Raw genomic sequence first — 21,217 nt, forward strand, 5'->3', positions numbered from 1 at the left:
TGATTCACCATGTAAAGAACGATGTACATCAGCTACAGACCACTTTTACCTGTTCTATACCATTAAAAAAGCTTAACATACACGTCCCTCAGTTTGAGTAGTTTATGTAACAACACTGATTAAAGCCATGGCAAACAAAAATATTGTAAAGACTGCAGCATCAACTTTAAATAAAATTAAACCTAATTTAAAATGTGTGAAAAAATTTTTACAAAGTCATATTTACTGTCTTTGTGTTCCAAACATTTTTCAGTGTTAGTCATATTATTACTGATCAGGAGCAACCAGAAACAGTAGAAACGAGCTGTAAACCAAGTGGAAGGGGGTTGAGGGAAGGTGGACACACACCCCTGTGGGCCATTTTACCGGCTGGGCACAGAAACAGAGTTCCCTGTCTCTACCTAAACAGACAGAACTTTTAGAAAACGTTTTAAGTGACTTACAATGTTAATCTACCTGCATCTATTTACCTATTTATACAGCTGAGTAATTTTACTGGAACATTTTAGGTAAGTACTGTAACGACCTGCGTTACTGTTCTGAGTGGGAAATGTGTTAATTGTTAACTGGTTAGCATTCGGTGACGTATGGGGAACATAAAGGGGTGTTTGCGTCTGCCGGAAAGAGAAAGAGGAGAAAGCCTGGGGCCACTAAGCAAGGTGGGAAGGTTGGCTAGAGATGCAGGTCCTGCAGGAAACGGGGTCCTCGGACCGAGAACGTCACTTCCCTGTGTGCCGGTGTTCGAATAAAATGTTCTAAACGAACGCTGCCTTTGCGTCCTTCTTCTCCCCATACAAACCCACGGCGCTGCATGCCACAGTACCTTGCTCAAGGCTTCTACAGCAGCAGGTGAGATCTGAACCTGTAACTCAGAAATAAGTTTAAGTCCTGGAGTCCCTACCATCATTATCCAAAGTGGGCACTGCAATTGTGAAGGCCGGGAAAGGACGGGGTAACAGAGGTATGGTGCTAGGACGTCCGATAAGAGATGGAGAGAGGCAAACTGCGAGGGAGGACAGGTGGACTCCAGAGCTGGAAAAAGGGAGGGAAAGGGAGGAAATTGGGCATGGCCTGGCATGGAGGGAGAACGGACCCATCGGGGAAACTCTGCTACTAAAATGCTCGGCTTTGAGACATGGAACGCAAAAAGAGATGGCATGCATACTGTGAGAATGAGTAATAAAAGCTAAGAGACAATGAAGGGGAGGCAGCTGGAGTAAAAGACAAAGCAATGGTGTTTGGCAACAGAGGTGAAAAACAAAAGCCATCGTTGCAGGGGACTGGGAGAATAAAGAATTGGACGAGTCCAAGAGCTGGTCGCTGTAAGTGCGCAGCAGTAAATGTGTGAAGAAACGTGAAGAATGAACCTGGGCTTGGGACCTGGAAAAGAGAATGGAGCTGTGGGTCAGCCACGGGAGGTTCGAACGCGGGTGGGGTGGCGGCGCTCAAACTGGGGCCAACTGGGGCTGCTTGAGACTACGAGGAAACGGGGGTAGGGAAAGCAGCACAGAGCAAGAGCGTTAGGGAGGAAGCGGAAGTGGCAGCATTTATAGGATGTGCCAGTTTGCACGGGGTGTGGGGCTTAGTGGGCGAGTCTGGGGTTTGGCCCGAAGGTTCTCTCTAATTTCGTATTAACAAACTTCGCATCCCTCAATCTCCATATAGCTGAACAACCAGGACAGTTTTGGAAGAGGTCACACCCATTCAGGACCTTTAGAGCTGCACATTTCCGAAGGGACAAACATTTTATTGGTCACTTATTTATCTGTAGTTAATAGCATTTCCTTCATTTACCTGTTTTCTAAAAGCGCCGTCTGTTTCTGGAGGGAAATTGCAGCGCGTTTCTTAGCCCAGCCTCTAGTTGGCAGCAAAGTGAACCGAGCCCAGAAGAGGAGCGTGTGACGTCCTTTGTTCAGCTCCCTGCCGCGTTCTCTTTCTGTCCGCAGCAGCGCAGGTGAATTTGAGGGGAGGAGGACAGATGCTCGTTTGGCTGTCTTCCGCTACGGTTGCTAAAACACGTAGGAATCTGCAGTCGGAGAAAAACAAGACACACACGGACCCCGATCACGCCGCTTAGTGTCCCGATGTAAAAAGCAGGTATTGTTCTGACACTAATTGCGTTCTGGAGGAAATTCTCTATGTGCTGCTATTTCAAGGCTTCCAGTATTTTTAGCTCACAATGACGGCCGCACGGCGGTGAAAACAACACACGGTGGCCATGAAGCAGTCTGAAGACCTTTGTCACACACAGCTTGATGCTTCTCTAACGTCCCTCACGAAGAGCCATTTATAACTTTTGATGGTTGACTCCTCTCAAACCTTTGCCAGCTTCCCACTGCATCTGAGGGAGGCGGGCTTGGTACTAAAGGAGAATCGACGCTGGATTGAGCGTGTCGCACAGCCGAGGACACTCCTTTGTTACAGCGCTGTGGGCTTTTTGCTTTTGTCCATCACCCCCACCCCCGGGGACTGAAGGGGCGAGGGGGGCACACAACCCCAAGTGTTCAGACTAAGACGGATTTCAGGGTGACAGCAGGGTGCACTTTCACCTTAATCTCTGGTCAAAAGCTGCAGCGGTACACACTGAAAAAAAGCACACAAATACGAGCAGAGTTTTTACACACACACACACACACACACACACACACACACACACACACACACACACAATGTATGTAACCACTTGCCCCAGGTGGGATCGCAGCGAACCAGAGCCTAAAACAGCAACACAGGGCGCAGGGCTGAAGGGGGAGGGGACACACCCCAAGCAGGACTCGAACCTCGGACTGACCGCAGAGGAGGCCCTGGTCAAACCCGCTGCGCCGCTGCACCCCCGCACCCCCCAACCCCAAGCACAGTTTACACACATCTAAATGTGTGGGGAAAATATGGAAATGATAACAGAGCTTGTGACACACGGTGCAGCTGATGTGTGCGCTCTCATCTGGCGAGAAACAGAGGCACTCAGCAGCTATTGATATTTTACTATGTTTATTTGTTTAGCTGATGCTGAAGCAATTTGCAGTGTTAAGCCACTTACAAGTATTTAGCTGAAAAAAAGACAGCTGGGTCTTTTTTTTTTTTTTTTTTTTACTGGGGTAGGGCAGGGTAAGTACCTTGGTGCAAGATAGCAGCTGTAACACAACACTCTAACATAATAATAATACCCAGAACTTTGTGTAGACAAGCACAAGACTATTGAATGACTTCCAATAATGGTGGTGTGGAACTTAAAGAATATAAATGTTTTTAGTTCGTTATTCTTATTTTTTTTTTTGTTTTTTTTTAAAAAGTCGAACTCTCACAGCGTCTCTGTAAAAAACAGTAAACGTCTTCCTGTCCTGCCTGGACTTAACGTGTCGAGCTGCTGGCAGGTGCAGAGCGCTCAGCACTTCTCCAAGGAGCGAATCACTCTGCTACGTGCACAAAGGACTTGAAGCTCGGAGATGGACCTTTCCGGAAAATTCAAGGGATGTTTCCGGAAGCCGCGGGGGAAGGAGAGGCAACACTCTTAGCCCTGCTTTAATGGCTTTCCAGGCAGGATTTCCTTCGGTGGGGCAACTGGGCTCCCTCAACAAAACACACAGTCATTTCATGAATTACAGTAAGGTTCCACATTAAGCACTATCTGCAGAGGCGCACAGTGAGAAATACAAGCACTGTTACTTGACAGGTTTTATTTATTTATTTTATTTTTTTTTTTTAAAAAAGGTCAGAAAATGATCCTGAGTAAAAGGGGCAAATTATTATTTTTTTAAATGTTTTTTAATGTTAAATGAGACATTAAGTAATGAAAAAATCTCTAAATATCTTTTTAAAGACACTAATTATGTTGTGCCAGTAATATTATACATTATGAAAGAAACGGAGAGGAAAACAGCAGTCTGCTGGGTGGTACTACTCACTCAGTGCTGAACTGAGAGCGGTGTGTCCACTGCGGTCAGGGTGGCATGGTGAACGTTTCAGAAGCACAGGGCAATCAGACAATCATTCATTTGCTACTATTCTCTCACACAGGCACACAGACACAGACACACAGACAGGGCTGGCTATGAAAGGACAAGCGGCACTCTTGGCCCATGAAGCCCGTAGCAGGCGGCGGACCCCAGAAGCCCTCGGCGCTCCTCCTGCGTAGGCGGATGGAGCCCCTCCTGTCTGCCGCTCGTGGGTGTGTTGCATTCCTCAGAGGCAGGTGGGCGGAAAGGACGCTGCCGGCACACACTCTAGGGGTTGGGGGCCGTGCTACAGGATGTCCCTCCGTGCAAGGGGCCAGCACTTCATTAAAGGTGGACTATTGTGGCTTGAACACATTTCATTCTGGCTTAAACACAGTCACTTGTTATTTACTACAGTAACTTTGTGTCAGTAACCGATTACACTACTGCGGGGTGGTCCACAATTTATGCCACAAGCGTAGAGCCCACAGCTAGTCAGGTTAGATCCTGGACGAGACACTAGTCCACGGCAGGGTATGTTTACTGTATTGGGGTCCTAATCCCAGGCAGGTACAATGCTACTTTTTATGCCCTCAAAACACCTGGATAATTTTTTTTAAATTCAGATGGATAAGGGAGCCCAACAGGATCCAAAGTGTCACGTTCCCTCTCGCCTCTCTTACTGTTATTGGCTCCAAAACAAACAGTCAGCCATCAGCAACTGAAGATACTCAAGATCACCTGCAGGTCGAAAGAGACTTTCTTCTGTACGAGTGCTTACAGTGAGGTCTTTTGTTTCGGGGACAGAGGCCTGTACCTGCGCATCTCCCTGGAATGCTCGGGTGCCACCTTAGGAAGGAGGCAGCGGCACATCTTCGGGATTAAGCAGTGACCCCCCCCGAAGTGGCTGAGAGCTTCAATTAGGGCAGGGAGGCAGAGTGAACATGAGCAGAGGCGACAGAATGGCACCTCAACCCTGGGCTGTGAGTAGCCTTCCAGTGCTGCACACCTAAACAAGTACGAGTGCTGGACATTTGCAGCTACCACATGCAACCTTGAATGAAACACCGACAGGCAAACGGCAGGCACCGGGGCGCAGCCGTGCAGCCGATGGGGGTCGGTTGCGAACAGCGCCCAGAAGCAAGTGTTATTTCCCTGAGATAGCAGAGCTGCGGTAGCCAACGGCTCCCTGTTTACTTAGCACATTATCTCCCAAGACAAGCATGCATAAACAATTATTTAGCTTACTAGGACCATCCAGCGAATTGGTAATTACCACCCAAGAATGTTACCGGATCCTCCCTGCAATCAGAGTGCTGGGTGGAGGGTATAAACAGGCTGTAAACAGGGTGCTTTTGCGTGCAGAGCTGCAGCTCTCTACTTTAACAATCTTCTGAATTATGACCACAGTAAACATTCACCACTTTTTTCCCCCCATATTGCAGCATATTAACACCACACACTTAAATACTTAGCTCACAGCTTCTCCTCCTTATTTGGTGATCTGGTACCTTTACTGATATGCCAGTCCTAGAGAACAAAACACACACACAGAGAGCCTCAAACTACTTGCCCCAAGTGGGGTTGGGGCAAACCAGAGCCTAACCTGGCAACACAGGGTGTAGGGCTGGAGGAGGAGGGGACACAACCAGGACGGGACGCCAGTCCATCGCAGGGCACCCCAAGCAGGACTCGAACCCCAGACCCACCAGAGCGCAAGACCCAGCCAAACCCTCTACACCACCACACCCCACTAGAGAAAAACAATGCTACAAAATCAGTTTCCGTATCACGGCTGGCAGCAGATCCCCTTGTGTTCAATTCTTTTCTTTTAAAGATACACACTTCTACTGAGTAGTTTAGGAAAGGTTTTCGCCCCTCGTGCCAGAGACAAACGGAACTTAGTTACAAAGCTCTTACCGAAATTACTGACTGCAAAATGAAAAGCTTTCGTTTGTGGGGACGAGCTGTTATAGAATATTCTTTGGAGTGCAGTAGGTTTGTCGTTGTTAGATTCCGGTTCCTCGTATATGCAACAACAGGAACATCTCACACTAACAGGACCTCAGTGTTGGAAACAAGGGAGGAAACCCATACATACAGGACTGACATGGACACACGTCAACTGCACACAGAACTGAGTCACATTTGAAGCTGAAGCCCATGAGGTTCCTTACAATTAAAAATAAAAATGTAATTAATTGAATTAAGTAATAACTGTTTCATAAAAAGGATCCACTAGTTCAGAGACTAATGAATCAAAATAGCAGTACACAATAAACCAACATCTTTAATTTGTGAGTTCAGTTTTCTTCCTGTGGAAAACTATAAATCCCCATGACATCCAAATTTAATGAGCTACAATACTAATGTGCCTCTGATAATGGAGTCAAGTGCTTTATGGTACCAGGACATGAGCGGAACTTAAATGATAAAACCGGAACACTCAGTATTTATGGATACAACGGAACCTCTGGAGAAAACTGTAAATAGTGGAGCAGTAACTACTCACAACAAAGAAGCTGGGGAGACAGTGTCGTGTTTTGTTCACAACGGTCCTTCAACGTGTTCCATCCAGAAAATACATCAAGGCTTCTCTGTATATGTATAATTAGCTTCCCTTGTAAACATACCTTTGGGTGCTTAAAATGTGCAGAATGAGAGCATGAAATGCATATATAATAAACATGCATTTGAGAACACACACAATGTTCTTCCCCCGAGTCCCCAGTTACATTCCAACAGGCACATTTAACTTAACAGTTGTAATTTTCAGCATCTCTGAAACCACTGTGGTATCAGAGCAGAATTTAACAACCGAAAGGGAGACAGATAAGATTTGGTTTAATTACAGCAACAAAATTGCAGTTATTAAGGACATAAACATTTACTTAGTGGGGGGGAGAACTCCAAAAAAAAAGAAGCAAAAAGTTTGTCCCAATCACAACGGTATCACAGTGATGTTGCTCACTGGTCAGGATCAGTTTTATTCAAAACTGCTGAAACATGCTTTTTAGCATGAAGTAAAATTAATAGCATTAATTGCATCTTTAATACAGCAAAGTCAACACTATTGTACACAAGCCTCAAGTTAGTATTTTAAAAACAAGTTTTTCAATCTTCTAAAAATGATGCATGGTTTATTTTGTGATAATTCTGCACTTCAAATACGTCTCATGTTTAAATGGCAATATATATAATTTCAGAAAAACAAAAACCATTTCAGCACATTAATAAAATAATTTATTTAAATCAGTCAGTACATGAATGAACAATGGTATTTACATTGCAGTGGAAAAAAGGTAAAATGTATGAAAAGTTCTATGAAAAAGATTTTTAAAAAATCCACACACTGCACATCAACAGGGGTAGAAACAGGCCTGAAAAGCAAAACATCCCAGATTAACCATCAGCAAAAGTAATGCATATAAATACCATTAAGAATGTGTTGGGGGGGGAGTCCTTCCAGTTGTGAAAGTGGAAATAGTTTAACTTACATCTACTACATTCATCCTTATGACAGTAACGTAACGAGTGCATCCAGAAATTTGCTCCTGTCCTGCATCTTCAGCTCAATGACTGAAAAGGAAGAGGGAGGAAACAGTGACATAAATAGAAGAGAATTCATTACAAACTCCACTTTTAGATTCTGTATTTTCACCAGTCTGCGGCAAAAATTATTTGAACACATACTTTTCCCATGTATAATGACAATGTATGTAAAGTAGATTAATGCCTCATTATTTAAAAAAGGTAGAAACAATTCTTTGAAGATGGGAACGAAAGCTCACGTATTGCTGTCGATGACCAAAACCACCTGTCACTAGGAACAGGGACACGTCAAACATTTGCTGAAGGGAGTCACTAGAGCACCTGATACATGTAGCTACACTTCTCCTGGAGTGGCTCACACACATATTGAGGGGAAGCACAAGCTCTGGGGCTGCTACCCCACCTGGTGGCCATAAGGACTACAACCACCACTGGGTGCAGGGTCTGCAGCAGAGAGAAGGTGACTAAAATGTCCTTACTGCACTTACTGGACATGTCGAAGTTGTCGTGCAGTGTCCTGGAGCTTGTGCTCTCCGCAGCCTTTTCAAAAGCCCTTCCGAAGAAGCTGAAACACAACGCTTGTGCCGTGAGGGGGACATGAAGTTGTTTTTCTGTGGCTACAACTACACATTGCAGTTGGTGCCACAGAACATCACCCTAGCAGAGTTGGGGGGAGGGGAACAAAGTCGATGTAAAAAAACTTTAGGTACTTAGGAAAAAAGAAGGGGGTGGGGGTAGAAATCCAGTTAAAAACATTTATTTTAATATTGTTCATATCTGAGAACTTAGCGGCTCTCTTACTTCTTCTTGTCAGAGGTCTCACACTCTGGTGGGATGCCCATCACAATGACTGTGCCCTTCTCAACATCCAGGGGTGCTGCCATCACGAGTGGGAGGATCTTGCAGCGCTTATTCCTTGTCTGTGGTGGAGATGGCGCAAGTGAGCATTTCAGGAAGTGTCCACAGAGGTGTATCCATAGCGGAGGTGGAGGTGCACTCACCGAGCGAGCAAAGGACTTCAGCAGATACTTGCAGAGCAGTGTTAGTGCAAGAGGCTTGGAGAACAGCTTCACATCTGGGGTTCCCTACATCAGAGCGCAAACGCACACTGAGCAGTTACCTTACACACGAGCAGAAGGAGCAGAGGCCACCTTCACTAGTGGTTACAGCTGAAAGTCACGTCAGACCCAGGAAGATGCCCTACAAACACACACCCCCATCCCCCGCACAAAGACACACCTCCATGAGGCAGCAGTAGAGGAAGGGTCCCTGCGAGAGGATGAGATGGGTGCAGATGCAGCTGGCCACTGTTTGCTGGATGGCCATCAACTTCTTCTTGGCCAGTTCAATGCCTCGGTGCAGCTGGTCTAGGTTGCTCCTACGGCCCGTAGAGCCCCAATGGGAAGAAATTACGCAGAGAAGCCAGTTTTAGCAATACATGACCACTGCATAAGATCAGTGCAGTACTGTGTCCCTAAAGAAGACCTACATGTAAATAAATAAATAAAATTTGTACCTCACCGTTACAGCATTTCCCTACAAGTTGAATAGTGCCTTTGCTTTTAAGAACAACCTGTTAGGTCAAAAGACCTTTGTTCTGATCTTTACTTAAATTCAAGAGACCAAAATCTGATGCATTTTTTTAAATTTTAACCCAAATATCTTTTTGTCAGCATTAACACACAACACATGCATTTCAGGTTGTGTCATATTAGCAACAAAGGTCATTTATTACAACTCGACTACATGCAATACTGAATGACACAGAACAACATGCCTGTGGAGATCTCAAGGAGCAGCCCTGAGACTAGAACACACTTCTCAGGACTTCAGCACAAATGCAGAGAAAAGAATGTACATTTGTTACAGGTACGAAGCCCTTACCTGGAGAGGCAGTCAAGAGCCTTGATAAAGTTGTCGGTGCCACTCTCGTCCTTCTCCACACTCTCCAGCAGGGCAGCGGCAGCATGCACCACGTCGGTAGCTAGGAACTTGTTTTTGAACCCAAAGTGGACACCGAAAGTCTGAATACGAATGTCCTTCATGCTGTAAGAGGGCAAGGGTGACAAGTGTTTGGAATTGCTACGCTTCCAGACTATTCAGAGGTCTTTCGGGTCTCATTGATAAGGCACAAAAAAGCTTAAAAAAAGGATTTAACTACTGTTCTGTGGTAACACCTACACCATTCTACTGATGTATGAACAGACATAAAAAGGACATATAGCTGCGCTGATGTCATTGTGCCTGTGTGTGTCCTGTGTGCTCGCCCGCAGCACATCAGTTACATCTTTTGAATACAGCCTGAAACTTACTGATCAAGATGTTCTCAAAACAATTAGTCGAGGCCTTTTACTATCTTATCCCCACATCTGTGGAAATTACAAAGCTACGCAGGTACCTTATATTCCATAACACTCTACAGCACAAGTAAAAGGACAACAAAAAGTGTAAAAGTAATACAAGTAATAAAAAGTAATTACACTTCAGCAGTGCATCTATATGAAATAGAAGTAGACACGATGCTGACACACTAACCCATATTTATTAGATGACTCCTCTATGACATCCCGCAGGTTCTCCTTGATGGCGATGTCCATTGAATTGAACTTCTGTCTCACTTGCTTCAGAGGAAGACTGGAAATACATTTAATTTTCATGCTGCCGTGCATCCACTGTAACTGACTCATACTTACTGAGACAATGTTGCATTCACACACACACACACACACACACACACACACACACACACACACACACACACACAATGGATGTAAAATCTGGAAAATGCAGCTGGCAAAGAAGTACCCCATGTCAGCAAGGAACTCCTGGAGCTTCTTCTGCCCCTGTATGGACCACAGTTTAAAGGTGGACAAGGTGTAGCAGGAGTTACAGATGCTCTCGTACAGAGACCAGTGTTGGTACAAGGACAGACGCAAACTGGGAAAAAGAGTCAAGGAATCCAGCCGTTGTTGTTCAGTAGATGGAGCCAAATGACTAATTGCATATGTAACAGAAACACACACACACTTTCAGAACCGCTTGTCCCATACAGGGTCGCAGGGAACCAGAGCCTACCCGGTAACACAGGGTGTAAGGGGAAGGGGACACATCCAGGACAGGACACCAGTCCGTCACAAGGCACCCCAAGCGGGACTCGAACCCAAGACCCACCGGAGAGGAGGACTGCAGTCCAACCCACTGCGCCACCGCAGCAACAGAAACATTCTAAATATAAACATTACAGAAGAGAAAAAGAGGGACAGTTTGAGAGAGAATAGCTTTAAAGCAGAGGGACTGACACGTCAAGGACAGGACAGGTATGGTAGTAGCACGTAGCAGATAGGTAGAACACAGGGATCACACAACTTAAACAGAACGAACGCTGGGTTTTACACAAGACAACTGTCAAAATAGCTCATGGAATTTTTGTACCCAAGCAGACAAACTGGAGAACTGTAAACACCACAGCCTTGACAGGATACTCGTATTCAAAGCAGATCCTCATGCAGTCGATGGACAAGGAGTTGTCCTCATCTTCATTGCAGTGGTTGTGTCGAGAGACGTGGCGCTGCAGAGCTGCTATATCTGTCACATACTTCATACTGGGAAACCCAAAGAACATTTATAACATTGATATACATGGGACTCACTCATACACCAGACATAAAGGATTATATGTATAACATATCAATGTATGGTGTTTAATGAACAGCCAGATACAGTAATAAATGTTAACAAATATACCCTTAAAGGTTTGGAAATGAGTCATAGTCACATCACCAGTTAGTTTTCCCAGCTTTAAAAGCATTTATTTTATAAACACATTACAAGGAAAAGAAATTCTTATCTGTAAGCATGAATTTAAATCAAGTTATTCTTACTGAGTGATTCTATCATGGACCCATTGATCTGTCAGTCCAATGATGGCCCACCTGTCAAAAGAGATCAGAGTTGTCACATTTAATGGTGGTGATAAAATTTACATTTTTTCCACTTAGATGATGCCTTTCCCTCAAAGCCGCTTACAGAATTAAGGCACTTACACATATTTACCCATTTATACAGCAGGGTAATTGTACTTGAGTGATTTAAGGTTAGTACCTCGCTCAAGGGTACTACAGCTTAACTAAACTTACTGCATGTAAGAATCAAGTGTCTGCATCTAAGTGTCTCTTCATGCTACTGTAATGAACACATTGTATTTTCTATGAGATGTACATCACTTTGGAGAAAAACATCTGCTACATGAATACATGTAAATGTACAGGTGGGACTGGAACTGCAACCTTTGGGTTCAAAGGCAGCAACTTTAACCAGTATGCTACCAGCTGCCCCTGTGATGATGTACCATTTCCTTTTCATTTAATCTGTACTGTATGAGACCAGAAAGATTCCCACAAAGTTACATCAACATTTTCCCAAATCTACTCACTTACCATAGCATGTCTTTAGTATCCTTACTCATGACCCAGGCCAGCTCAAATAGCACCACTGCAGACTGAAATATGCAAAAGGAAAAGAAAGAGAGAAAAGAACCACTTCTCAGTTGCCTAAAGTAGTAAAATAAGTGTGCATCTAATTGTAGTTTGATGAGCAGCTCACCGCTGTGCCGTGGTACTCATACTGCTCGTAATCAAACAAAATTTCCCTCCTGTTGACGACAGAACAGAACATTTGGCAAAGCTGCATACAACAAACAAGTGTTTCCTGTTCTCCATTACTGTTGTGACTTGCCTTCTCGCCTCCCATTCTCGTCTTGCCCTTTGCCGCTCTATCCTCCTCTCTATTGCTCCCTGTCAGGGAAAAAAATTGAAATTTCAACAGTGTGAGACACTACTTTGGGGGTCTCTGTGTGTCTTTGGACAGTAAGTTGGTTATCATCCCAACATGCTTCATCATTTAAACAGCTAATACTTTTGACAGCAATTCACCTCAGTTACTGTTTCTGGTCATAATCTGTTTATTTTCTGAAAATCATACAACTCCAGCTTTTGCTCGCTATCTTTACCTAAACGGCTTTAAGCTGGTAGCTCAGTGGTTAGAGCTGCTGCCTTTGGGTTCAAAGGTCAGAGGGTCAAGCATCACCTCCAGCTGTAGTACCCTTGAGCAAGGTACTCACCCTAAAATTGCTCCGGTACAATTACCCAGCTGTATAAATGGGTGAACAGCTGTAAGTACATTAATACTGTAAGTTGCTTTGGAAAAAAGCATCAGCTAAATGAATAAATGTAAGTGATCCATGACAATAGCCACGTGAAGATGTAATCAGGCTGCATCTAGAACTGACAAGGTGAGTGATTCACAGGGAATAGATAAGAGCTGCTGCAATTAAACTCACCTCGTCGAACCGTCTCCTTTTCCCAGATGGCTCAGAACTGCCATCGCTCTCGTTCCCAGAGTCCTGATCACCCCCTTCTTCCTCATCATCTCGGAAGATGTCATCATAGGAGGGGACACCCAGGTCATCGTCCTGCTTGATGAGCAGTTTGATCTGGAGAAAATTGAGTGAAGTGTCATTAAATGAGGTACACTGAGCCATTTCCACACTTTTTTCCCCACAAGCATTCTGCTTCGTGAGCCTCTTAAAGACAGCACAGCCTTCGAACAAAATTTAACCACAACAAATGAACAAATAAGTAAAGTGAACAAACAAATATACTAATGTAACAGAGAAACGCGCCTTCAGACTGATTGCGTACACCAGAGGAAACGACAGATTACACAGCCATATTTTGGCACCAAAGTCAATTAAACATACAATGTCAAAATGAGACAACCATACAAAACCTCTGGCGTGCACAGCAGTAGGAGAGAACAGTCTTCCTGGCAATGCCTGGAGCCCACACAGTGTGCTCAAGTGTACACTGTACCTGAGTGTCATTGTAGACGTTGACAACGTCCACAGGTCGATGAGTGTCGCAGATAAAAAAGATGGTTTCCTCCTCCGGTTGCAGAGTCTCCAGCAAGTCAACGTTGGCCCCGCAGTTGATCAACACGAAATAACGGAACTGCACGTAAAAAAACCCATTCAAATAAGTATGTACGGAACATCCTACCTCCTAGGAACTAGAGTACCAGCAGTGAGGAAAAAAATCAAAACAAATGTGTCGTCACCTGCTCTTTGTGCTCCAAGAACGCTGTTCCCAAGTCCTGCCAGCCTTTCACCGGCACCAAGGTGTACTGGACTTGATCGCAGTGGAACAGAGCCTGAATACAGCCACAGGGTTTGGGTCGGTTTACCTCGCAGCACCCAGGTGTAACACACAGTATCAGGCTGTCCAGTGCCGATCTGAGGGATACGCACAGCGAACTCACCTGTAGCACTTTGCAGGCACACAAAGCGTCAACGTCCAAAGACACAAGGAGGGCGACTCTCTGGAGGAGGAGGACACAAGTGGAGCACCACACACACACACACACACACACACAGATATTATGAGCAGTAGTTCATTAATTAATCCCAAAGTAAAAAAGTGCACACAGGAATACAAGGGACGTGACTAATGAATGACAAATCATGGCTGAGTGATTTCAAATTCGAGATGCATTTCCTGTATTTATTATTAAATACCATTTTGATTTGGAGCTACGCGGTGTCTATTTCAATATTCGGGCTGCGATCATAAGGCATCTGTCAGTCAGTGTCTTGTCAGCAACTGATCTGATGCATGGCATGCGTGTGTGTCTGTGTGATTTCAGAATTTATTCTTAAACCCAGCCTTGTTTTCTGATTGAATTCCCCTCTATAAGTTGCCCAGTAATATTATATTGCCTGGGTCACTAGTCTGCGGTGCTGCTGTCCGGTTGGAAAGACTCACACAAGCAACAAACTCAGACCGCGACTTCATTCACTTACACTTTGCTAGTTAGTCGTGCGAATGAGACAGAACCATCGGCACGTCAGTGTTATTTCTACGTTGTGTGTGTGTAACATTCCGAGCTTTTATGATATCGCAAGTCCTGTAAGCAGAAAGAAACACAACTGTCAGACACCCTCCTCCTCGACTCGTGACCTACTTACCTGGTTTACCACGATGTCATAAAATTCCTTGCGAATGTCTGTAACAAACATTGCGATTCTAACAGCTTGCGGCCAGACACACTAAAAACGTTGTTAAAAAAAATAAAAGACAAATAAATAAATAAATAACACCGTCAAAAGAACTTCGGTCTTAGCTCGCTCGAGGCCAGGGATCCCGCGTTACAAACCTGGCGCCAAATTGAAGACTTCTTACATTGGCTAGCGAAGATTAAACTAACCAATAGAAATTAACCTTGAGTTGACGGTTTCTCTAAAAGTGACCAATCAAGTCATCGTTTGTCACTCTCCCACTGAAATACGGCATTGCCGACGAAAACAAAAATGACAGCCAATCATTGGCACCAGGATCTTAAACGATGCTGTGATTGGCTTTCGCAATATGTCATCATTTCCGGCTAATTTCTTTCTTCCGGTTTAAAAGGAAAGCACAACATAAGCTGAATCATAACAGTTAAGGCATCGGCTACTTCAAAACGTAGTGTAGTGATTAGAGGGAAGAAGAAGAAGAGGGAAAAAAAAAAAAAAAAAAGTTGTAGATATGGTAGGTATTTGTGGGTGTTTAAGTGTAGAGATGCTTGCAGTCCAGGTGGCTGCCGTCTTTCGCTGTCCGTAAACTTGGGAATAACGGAGTCACTGTGCGTCAGAAGCACCGCGCTTCTGTGTATATTGCGATCTCCTGCAAAACGGGTAGAGAGGAGCTAAACATCTATGTGCGAGTGGAACTCCTGCGATCGAGTTTCTGGTGGAATCCGAATTGCTGTAGTAGTACTAGAAGAACACACCGCTACCTGTTAATGCTTTAGCCTTACTAAGTCAGTGATGTGCGTCTGTTCGTGTGTTGTTCCCTCCTACTCCTCCTCCTCCTCCTCTTCTCTCCGCAGTTCTCCTTCAACATGTTCGACCACCCGATCCCTCGGGCTTTCCAGAACCGCTTCTCCACACAGTACCGCTGCTACTCCGTGTCCATGCTGGCAGGGCCCAACGACCGCTCCGATGTCGAGAAAGGAGGAAAAAGTATGACCAAGTTCGGCTCATCACCCTTGGCTTGGCCGCACCTGTCAGTGCAGAGAGAGGGGTCTGAATCATGGCCTGTTTGTAGGCCTCTCTACAGGGTTTGCTCGCAGCACGGGAGGCTCACATGATATTAATATGATGTTTAGATGCGACCTGTTAGCATCACGTGCTGGTTATACCGCGCATGCGCGTCCCTTGATGTGTTACAGTGTCACTGACTCCCATTTCTGCACTATGTTGGCCTGAAGCCCACGCCGGTCTTTCTTTGGCTGTGCGTTCAAGTCTGGGTTTGAATCTGACTCTCTGGAGTTTTAAATGTCCTGTTTTTGTTTGTGTGGCCTTCCTACTGCCTCTCTGGCTTCCTCCCGCTGTCCAACAAGTTGTTTAATGGAAAGCGATCAGTCTATTTTTATAGAGGGCTCTTCTCATGCAGCGACACGGAGCGCTTGACCGAAGGCATAAGGCAAAGGAACAAAGACGGTTGACTACAGACTACTGTAATACATTATCAAGGCATTTATCAAACTGCCACCCCCACCAAGGCTTTCTAGATTAAACAAGACTTCTACCTATAACTAATAATAGCATTATTGCTGCATGGTAACCCAGTCTCCCAATTCACCGTGGTACATCTCATCCATCATGGTGGTTGGTCGTCTTCAGTCAGCACGGGGTGCTTGCGTGACGGCCGGCCAGCCCCCCTCTGTTCTTATTGTGGGGAAGCAATGCTCAGCATGAAGGCGTTGTTAGTTATTTATAACTTAAAGAAAATGGACAATTTAATACATTTTAATTCTTATCAGTCTGAATTTTCCCTTACGGTGAGTGAGTGAGCATGTGTGCGTGCAGTTGGCATTCAGCAGCCTTGCTTCCCATGCAGGCAGTACCGCACGTTGTGTCCTGTGGTTTCTGGGATTAGTTGAGGATCATCAAAATCTTATACTGCATGTGCAGTTTCTGCAGATGGATTGATTGTGTAATGTGTATTTATGAATATGTGTAATGAAAATATTTTTTCCTCTTTTTAGTCATAATGCCTCCATCTGCTCTAGACCAACTCAGTAAGTATAGGAAAGTGTACACTTCAAAAATGAGTTATGTATTTAAACATGTATGTTGTTTAAAGATGACACATCTCTCAGCGTGGTCTCGTGTCGTCTTGCAGGTCGTCTTAACATCACATATCCGATGTTGTTTAAACTGACGAATAAGAATTCCGACCGCATGACACACTGTGGTGTGTTGGAGTTTGTTGCAGATGAAGGTATTTGCTATCTGCCGCACTGGGTGAGTCTCCACAAACGGAATCGGTGGTACTACTGAGTTATTGCTTGCTAACATACCACTTCTACTGTAATAAGGTACACGAAGACATTATGTGGTGGTGCAGTAAGTAGAACTGGTGCCTCACACCTCCTAGGCTGTGGATCAGTCTGTATGGAGTATGTATGTTCTTCCCCCTGTGTTCACATGGGTTTCTTATCACATTCCAAATGTATTTCTGTTTCAAATATTGCCAGCCAGCTCTTTATATCTGCCTCCGAGTGTGTGTATGTGAGAGCGAGAGAGAAACTGTGTTCTCTTCTATAAATTGGTGTATGATTTTACAGTTTGTCGACTACCTGAACAGTAGTTCATATATATTGAGTCTGTAGCCTGTCATGAAACTTTTTTTTTCCTCCCAGCTTCTACCTTTTCTCGGTTACCATTTCTTGGCTATCCTTAGCTGTGGCAGTGTTTCAGTGTGGTATAATTATCAGTAATAAAAATGCTGGCTATTGGATCATAATGTTAGTTGGTAATCATTGGTTTATGGTTTTGTGTGTCTTGTCTGGTTGTATTTTTTCATCCAGATGATGCAGAATTTGCTTCTGGAGGAGGGGGGCCTTGTACAGGTGGAAAGTGTCAACCTTATGGTAGCTACATATTCCAAATTCCAGCCACAAAGCCCAGATTTCCTGGACATTACGAACCCTAAAGCTGTGTATCCTTTTTGTTACTACCGGAAGCAAGTAGTCTGTGAATGAAACAGTTTTAGTAGTTTTGAATGACCCTGTATTGCAGTTTGCCACTTTGATGTGCTACGTTTATATTGTCAATGTAATTTTGTGTGTTTATTGTTTTTACATTTTGCTCTTAAGAGGATCTGTTAAGCTTGTGACATGTAAAATGTTTTTTCATGAAGTCCTTAAACATATTTGCTGCTGCATGTTATGACATAATTCTGACATTAGTTTACTGTATTTAATATGATCATTAAGTGCATCTAGAAAGCCTGTGTCCATCATACGTTGCAAATGATTACAAGCTTATGGCCATGATTCCTTAACTGTGCCTCTGAAGACTGGAAAATGCTTTAAGAAACTTTGCTTGCTTGACAACTGGTGATGTTATTGCTATAAACTACAACGAAAAGGTAACTGTAATAGCTCACAAATAGAAAGAATAACCTAAAAGTGACAGTATAACTAAATAGAACTTGTTGACAGTTTTTAAAAAAAAAAAAAAAAAAAATGCTTAAACCAACTTTAATGAGCGGTGGTAAGTAAAACAGGACACAGATGGGCAAACTCTTCCAAAGCATGATGTTGGTAGAATACTGGACGGATCAATGTAGGCTATATCTTTAGTCAAGAGATTAGGAATGATCGGCTTGTAAACTGTGACCAAACTCATAACTGCAATACTTCTGAGACTGTTTCCATCATAACTGGGAACTAGTGTAGAAATGCCAAGGCAGGAGTTGTGAAGCCTCTTACTACAAAGTTGTATTGTGTGTAAACTGAAGGCAAGCCAAGGCATTTTGGATCAAGTACCTTCTGAGGGAACTAATAATAATCCAGTCAGAATAGTGTTAATCAAGGTAATATATTTTCACCTGAAATACAAAAACACTTATCTATAGATGGTATGTTTTTAATTTGAAAGGAAACCCTAATGGGAATTAAATTGTAAGGTTGTTGAGCCCCAGTAATTTCAGTCACTGCCTTTTTTTGTGTTCAATCTGAGATAATTCTGAAACATAGAATCCATAATATCTCTAATACACTTACTAGGGGTGGGCAGTTTCCTATTGGTTTTAATTGTTGAAGAGTGTTATGAAAAGAGGACAAAAATGAAGTGAAACAATTTTCCCTCCTGTGCATTGACCAGATCTATGAGCTACGAGTGATGGAGACCAAGCCGGACAAGGCAGTATCCATCATCGAGTGTGACATGAATGTAAGACTCGCTTCTCCTTTGATACTTGTGCCACATAATCGGTGCTATAGAGGGGAAGAACTCAAATTTAGTAAAAGTCAGGGGTTAACAGTTCTGTTGATTTCCCAGGGAGTTATACGTTAGTATAACTAGTGTACATCAGTATACATTTAGCAAACTTTTTTTATCCAAAGTGACACTCAACTCGGAGAAAACCAAAGCGTGTTTCAAAAACGGGAGGAGATATATCGATGCAGATGCGCAGTTCTCGAAGTACAGTCTGCCAGTCAAGTTACCACTGTTTACAAAGCATACATTACATTAGGAGCTACTTATGGAAGTAGTGCAGTACAGTGTTCTTTCTTGCTCGAGTTTTCCAGGTCTGTCCACACTTGGTCTTATTTCCTCTGCGGTTTGAACAAATCCGTGTTCTTTTCCAGGTGGATTTTGATGCACCTCTGGGTTACAAAGAACCGGAGAGACGATCCCATTACCACGAGGAACCTGCAGTACGTCCATTATAATCTCAGGCTTTAACGTTGTTGCTCAGTATTTCCTCACTGCCTTTTAGCATCATGTGTCCATCCTCCCTTTAGGAGGAAGAAGGTGACGCCAGCAGTTATGCCGACATGGACGTTGGATTCAGAGTAAGTTTTACTGTGGTAAAGTCCATAGTTGAAATTTTCATAGTTTGGGTGATAGATTTGATAGTGAACTTGGCTCTTTATGTGGCCAATTAGCTGGCTGTGTGTTTGTGTTTTAAGACTTGCAGTTGAGGTGACATGGTGAGTGTAAACTGCCCTTAGTTTGATCGTGTGAGTACAGTACCGTTTTCTGGTATCTCATGAAGCATGTGCCTTTCCTAGGCCCAGTGCTAACTTTTTTTTTTTTTTTTTTAAATTTAAATAATGGATTGAGCTATTAGACCACATTTAGATTAAAGAAGTATGGATGAAGAAGTATGTCTTTTCCGGTTCTTCCTGCTTTCTCTGTTCCTAGTTATTTCAGCACAATATGCAAGGTAATTCATATAGTAACGCAATACAATAACAATGTGAAAACCCCACTGTGTTTAGCAACAGGTAGCATAGTGGTTAGAGCTGTCACCTTGCAATCAAAAGATACAGAATAGAAACCCACCTTCTGCTGTACCATCCTTGAGCAAAGAGCTTTCCCAGAATTCATCCTCAGGGAATGAATGTACTCAGCTGTAAGCGGTTTAGTATACAAACTGAAGGTTTTTAAGTCTCTTTGGAGCAAGGCTTCAGCTACATGAATGAATAATAAAACCATAATCCTTTGTTTTTGATTACTTTTCTTTCTCCTCAGGCGTTCACAGGCTCAGGAAATCGCCTGGATGGCAAAAAGAAAGGCATTGAGCCTAGTCCTGCCCCTATAGATCCAAGTGACATCAAGAGGTGAGGAAGTGAACAAGTCATCTACTGTTTAAAACTGGTTTTATTGCTGTCATGACAGATGGTCTGTACACATCTCTTCTGTAGAGGGATCCCCAACTATGACTACAAAGTTGGGAAGATCACTTTTATCCGAAACTCTCGCCCTCAGCCGAAAAAGGTGGATGATGTAAGTTGGAAGAGTTTTGAGGCAAATACATTTATATCCATTAAAATACTGAATTTAAAACTGCTTTTAAGTGTAAAATAAAAAAAAAAATAAAAAATCAGGATGCATATATTTAAATTTACATGAAATTGTGGGGCATGTTTTCTGTATTTCTTTTTAGTAAATATTACATTTATTTGTTCAGCTGCTTTTCTCCAAAGTGACTTACAACGTTAATGTAATATTAAATGCTCATGAATGCTTTAAAGAATTCTTTGACATCTGTAACAGCTTGAAATGTTTGTTTGTTTGCAGGAGGATGCTATGAACCGTTTCATTGCCTTCTCTGGCGAGGGGCAGTCTCTGCGCAAGAAGGGCAGGAAACCCTAAAAAGCGGGTTGGCTTTATGTAGCGAGAGAAAATACTGAACAATGTTGCTCCACAGAACCAGTACAGCCAAACACAAAAACAGAGCAGCAAGGTGATGATTAAAAATCTGTTGTTTTTCTTCAACTGGAATATGACTTTTTATTTTGTTTATATAAATGCACATATTTCAGCCTTTTTTTCTTTTCCAGAAGAAAGTTGTAGTTGCCCCCCCCCCCCCCCAGTATATTTTATTAATGAGTCTATTTCCAGTTTTTGGATTTCTTAAAGATAGGCTAGATCCTTGTAGGAGAAGTATTAATTTTAAAGAAAAACAACAGCTTTTTACATTTCTATATTATTTATAAGGCCGTGTTTCATTATTACTGGTACTGAGAGGCAGTTCCAATTTATTTATATTCAGTATAAAATAAGTAATACTTCCTGTACAATAAAGGTGTTTCATCTGTTCTGAAATATGCCCCATAATCAGTTAAAATATCATTGAGATTACTGTTACAGCCAAACAATGACATGAGATGGC

General features: G+C 43.3%; 2 protein-coding genes across 2 annotated transcripts; one reads left to right on the top strand and one right to left on the bottom strand.

Moving 5' to 3' along the window:
- Positions 1-7,391: 7,391 nt before the first annotated feature.
- On the bottom strand, positions 7,392-14,682 carry cdc45 (CDC45 cell division cycle 45 homolog (S. cerevisiae)). Its single transcript, XM_018728689.2, is given in 18 exon segments — positions 7,392-7,514; positions 7,976-8,052; positions 8,289-8,407; positions 8,489-8,572; positions 8,727-8,865; positions 9,372-9,533; positions 10,023-10,121; positions 10,293-10,424; positions 10,970-11,089; positions 11,369-11,419; positions 11,924-11,985; positions 12,090-12,140; positions 12,143-12,280; positions 12,826-12,978; positions 13,358-13,495; positions 13,602-13,694; positions 13,803-13,862; positions 14,509-14,682. Coding segments are annotated over 18 exon segments (1,794 nt in total). The 5' UTR covers positions 14,560-14,682; the 3' UTR covers positions 7,392-7,449.
- Positions 14,683-14,921: 239 nt separating this feature from the next.
- Positions 14,922-20,903, top strand: ufd1l (ubiquitin recognition factor in ER associated degradation 1). Its single transcript, XM_018728665.2, has 12 exons — positions 14,922-15,070; positions 15,411-15,543; positions 16,572-16,604; positions 16,709-16,830; positions 17,397-17,527; positions 17,887-17,959; positions 18,697-18,765; positions 19,185-19,253; positions 19,341-19,391; positions 20,074-20,162; positions 20,247-20,328; positions 20,623-20,903. The coding sequence occupies exons 1-12, from the start codon at positions 15,068-15,070 to the stop codon at positions 20,695-20,697; spliced, it is 930 nt and encodes a 309-aa protein (XP_018584181.1). The 5' UTR covers positions 14,922-15,067; the 3' UTR covers positions 20,698-20,903.
- The last annotated feature ends 314 nt before the right edge of the window (positions 20,904-21,217 follow it).

The sequence above is a fragment of the Scleropages formosus genome, chromosome 21 (assembly GCF_900964775.1).
Source record: "Scleropages formosus chromosome 21, fSclFor1.1, whole genome shotgun sequence".
Taxonomy (NCBI): Eukaryota; Metazoa; Chordata; class Actinopteri; order Osteoglossiformes; family Osteoglossidae; genus Scleropages; species Scleropages formosus.

Bases quoted from the DNA above. Each gene is read 5' to 3' on its own strand.
- ufd1l (XM_018728665.2), top strand. The intron at 19,254-19,340 runs GTACGTCCATTA...TCCTCCCTTTAG, and splicing joins ATTACCACGAGGAACCTGCA to GAGGAAGAAGGTGACGCCAG. The intron at 20,163-20,246 runs GTGAGGAAGTGA...TCTCTTCTGTAG, and splicing joins GATCCAAGTGACATCAAGAG to AGGGATCCCCAACTATGACT.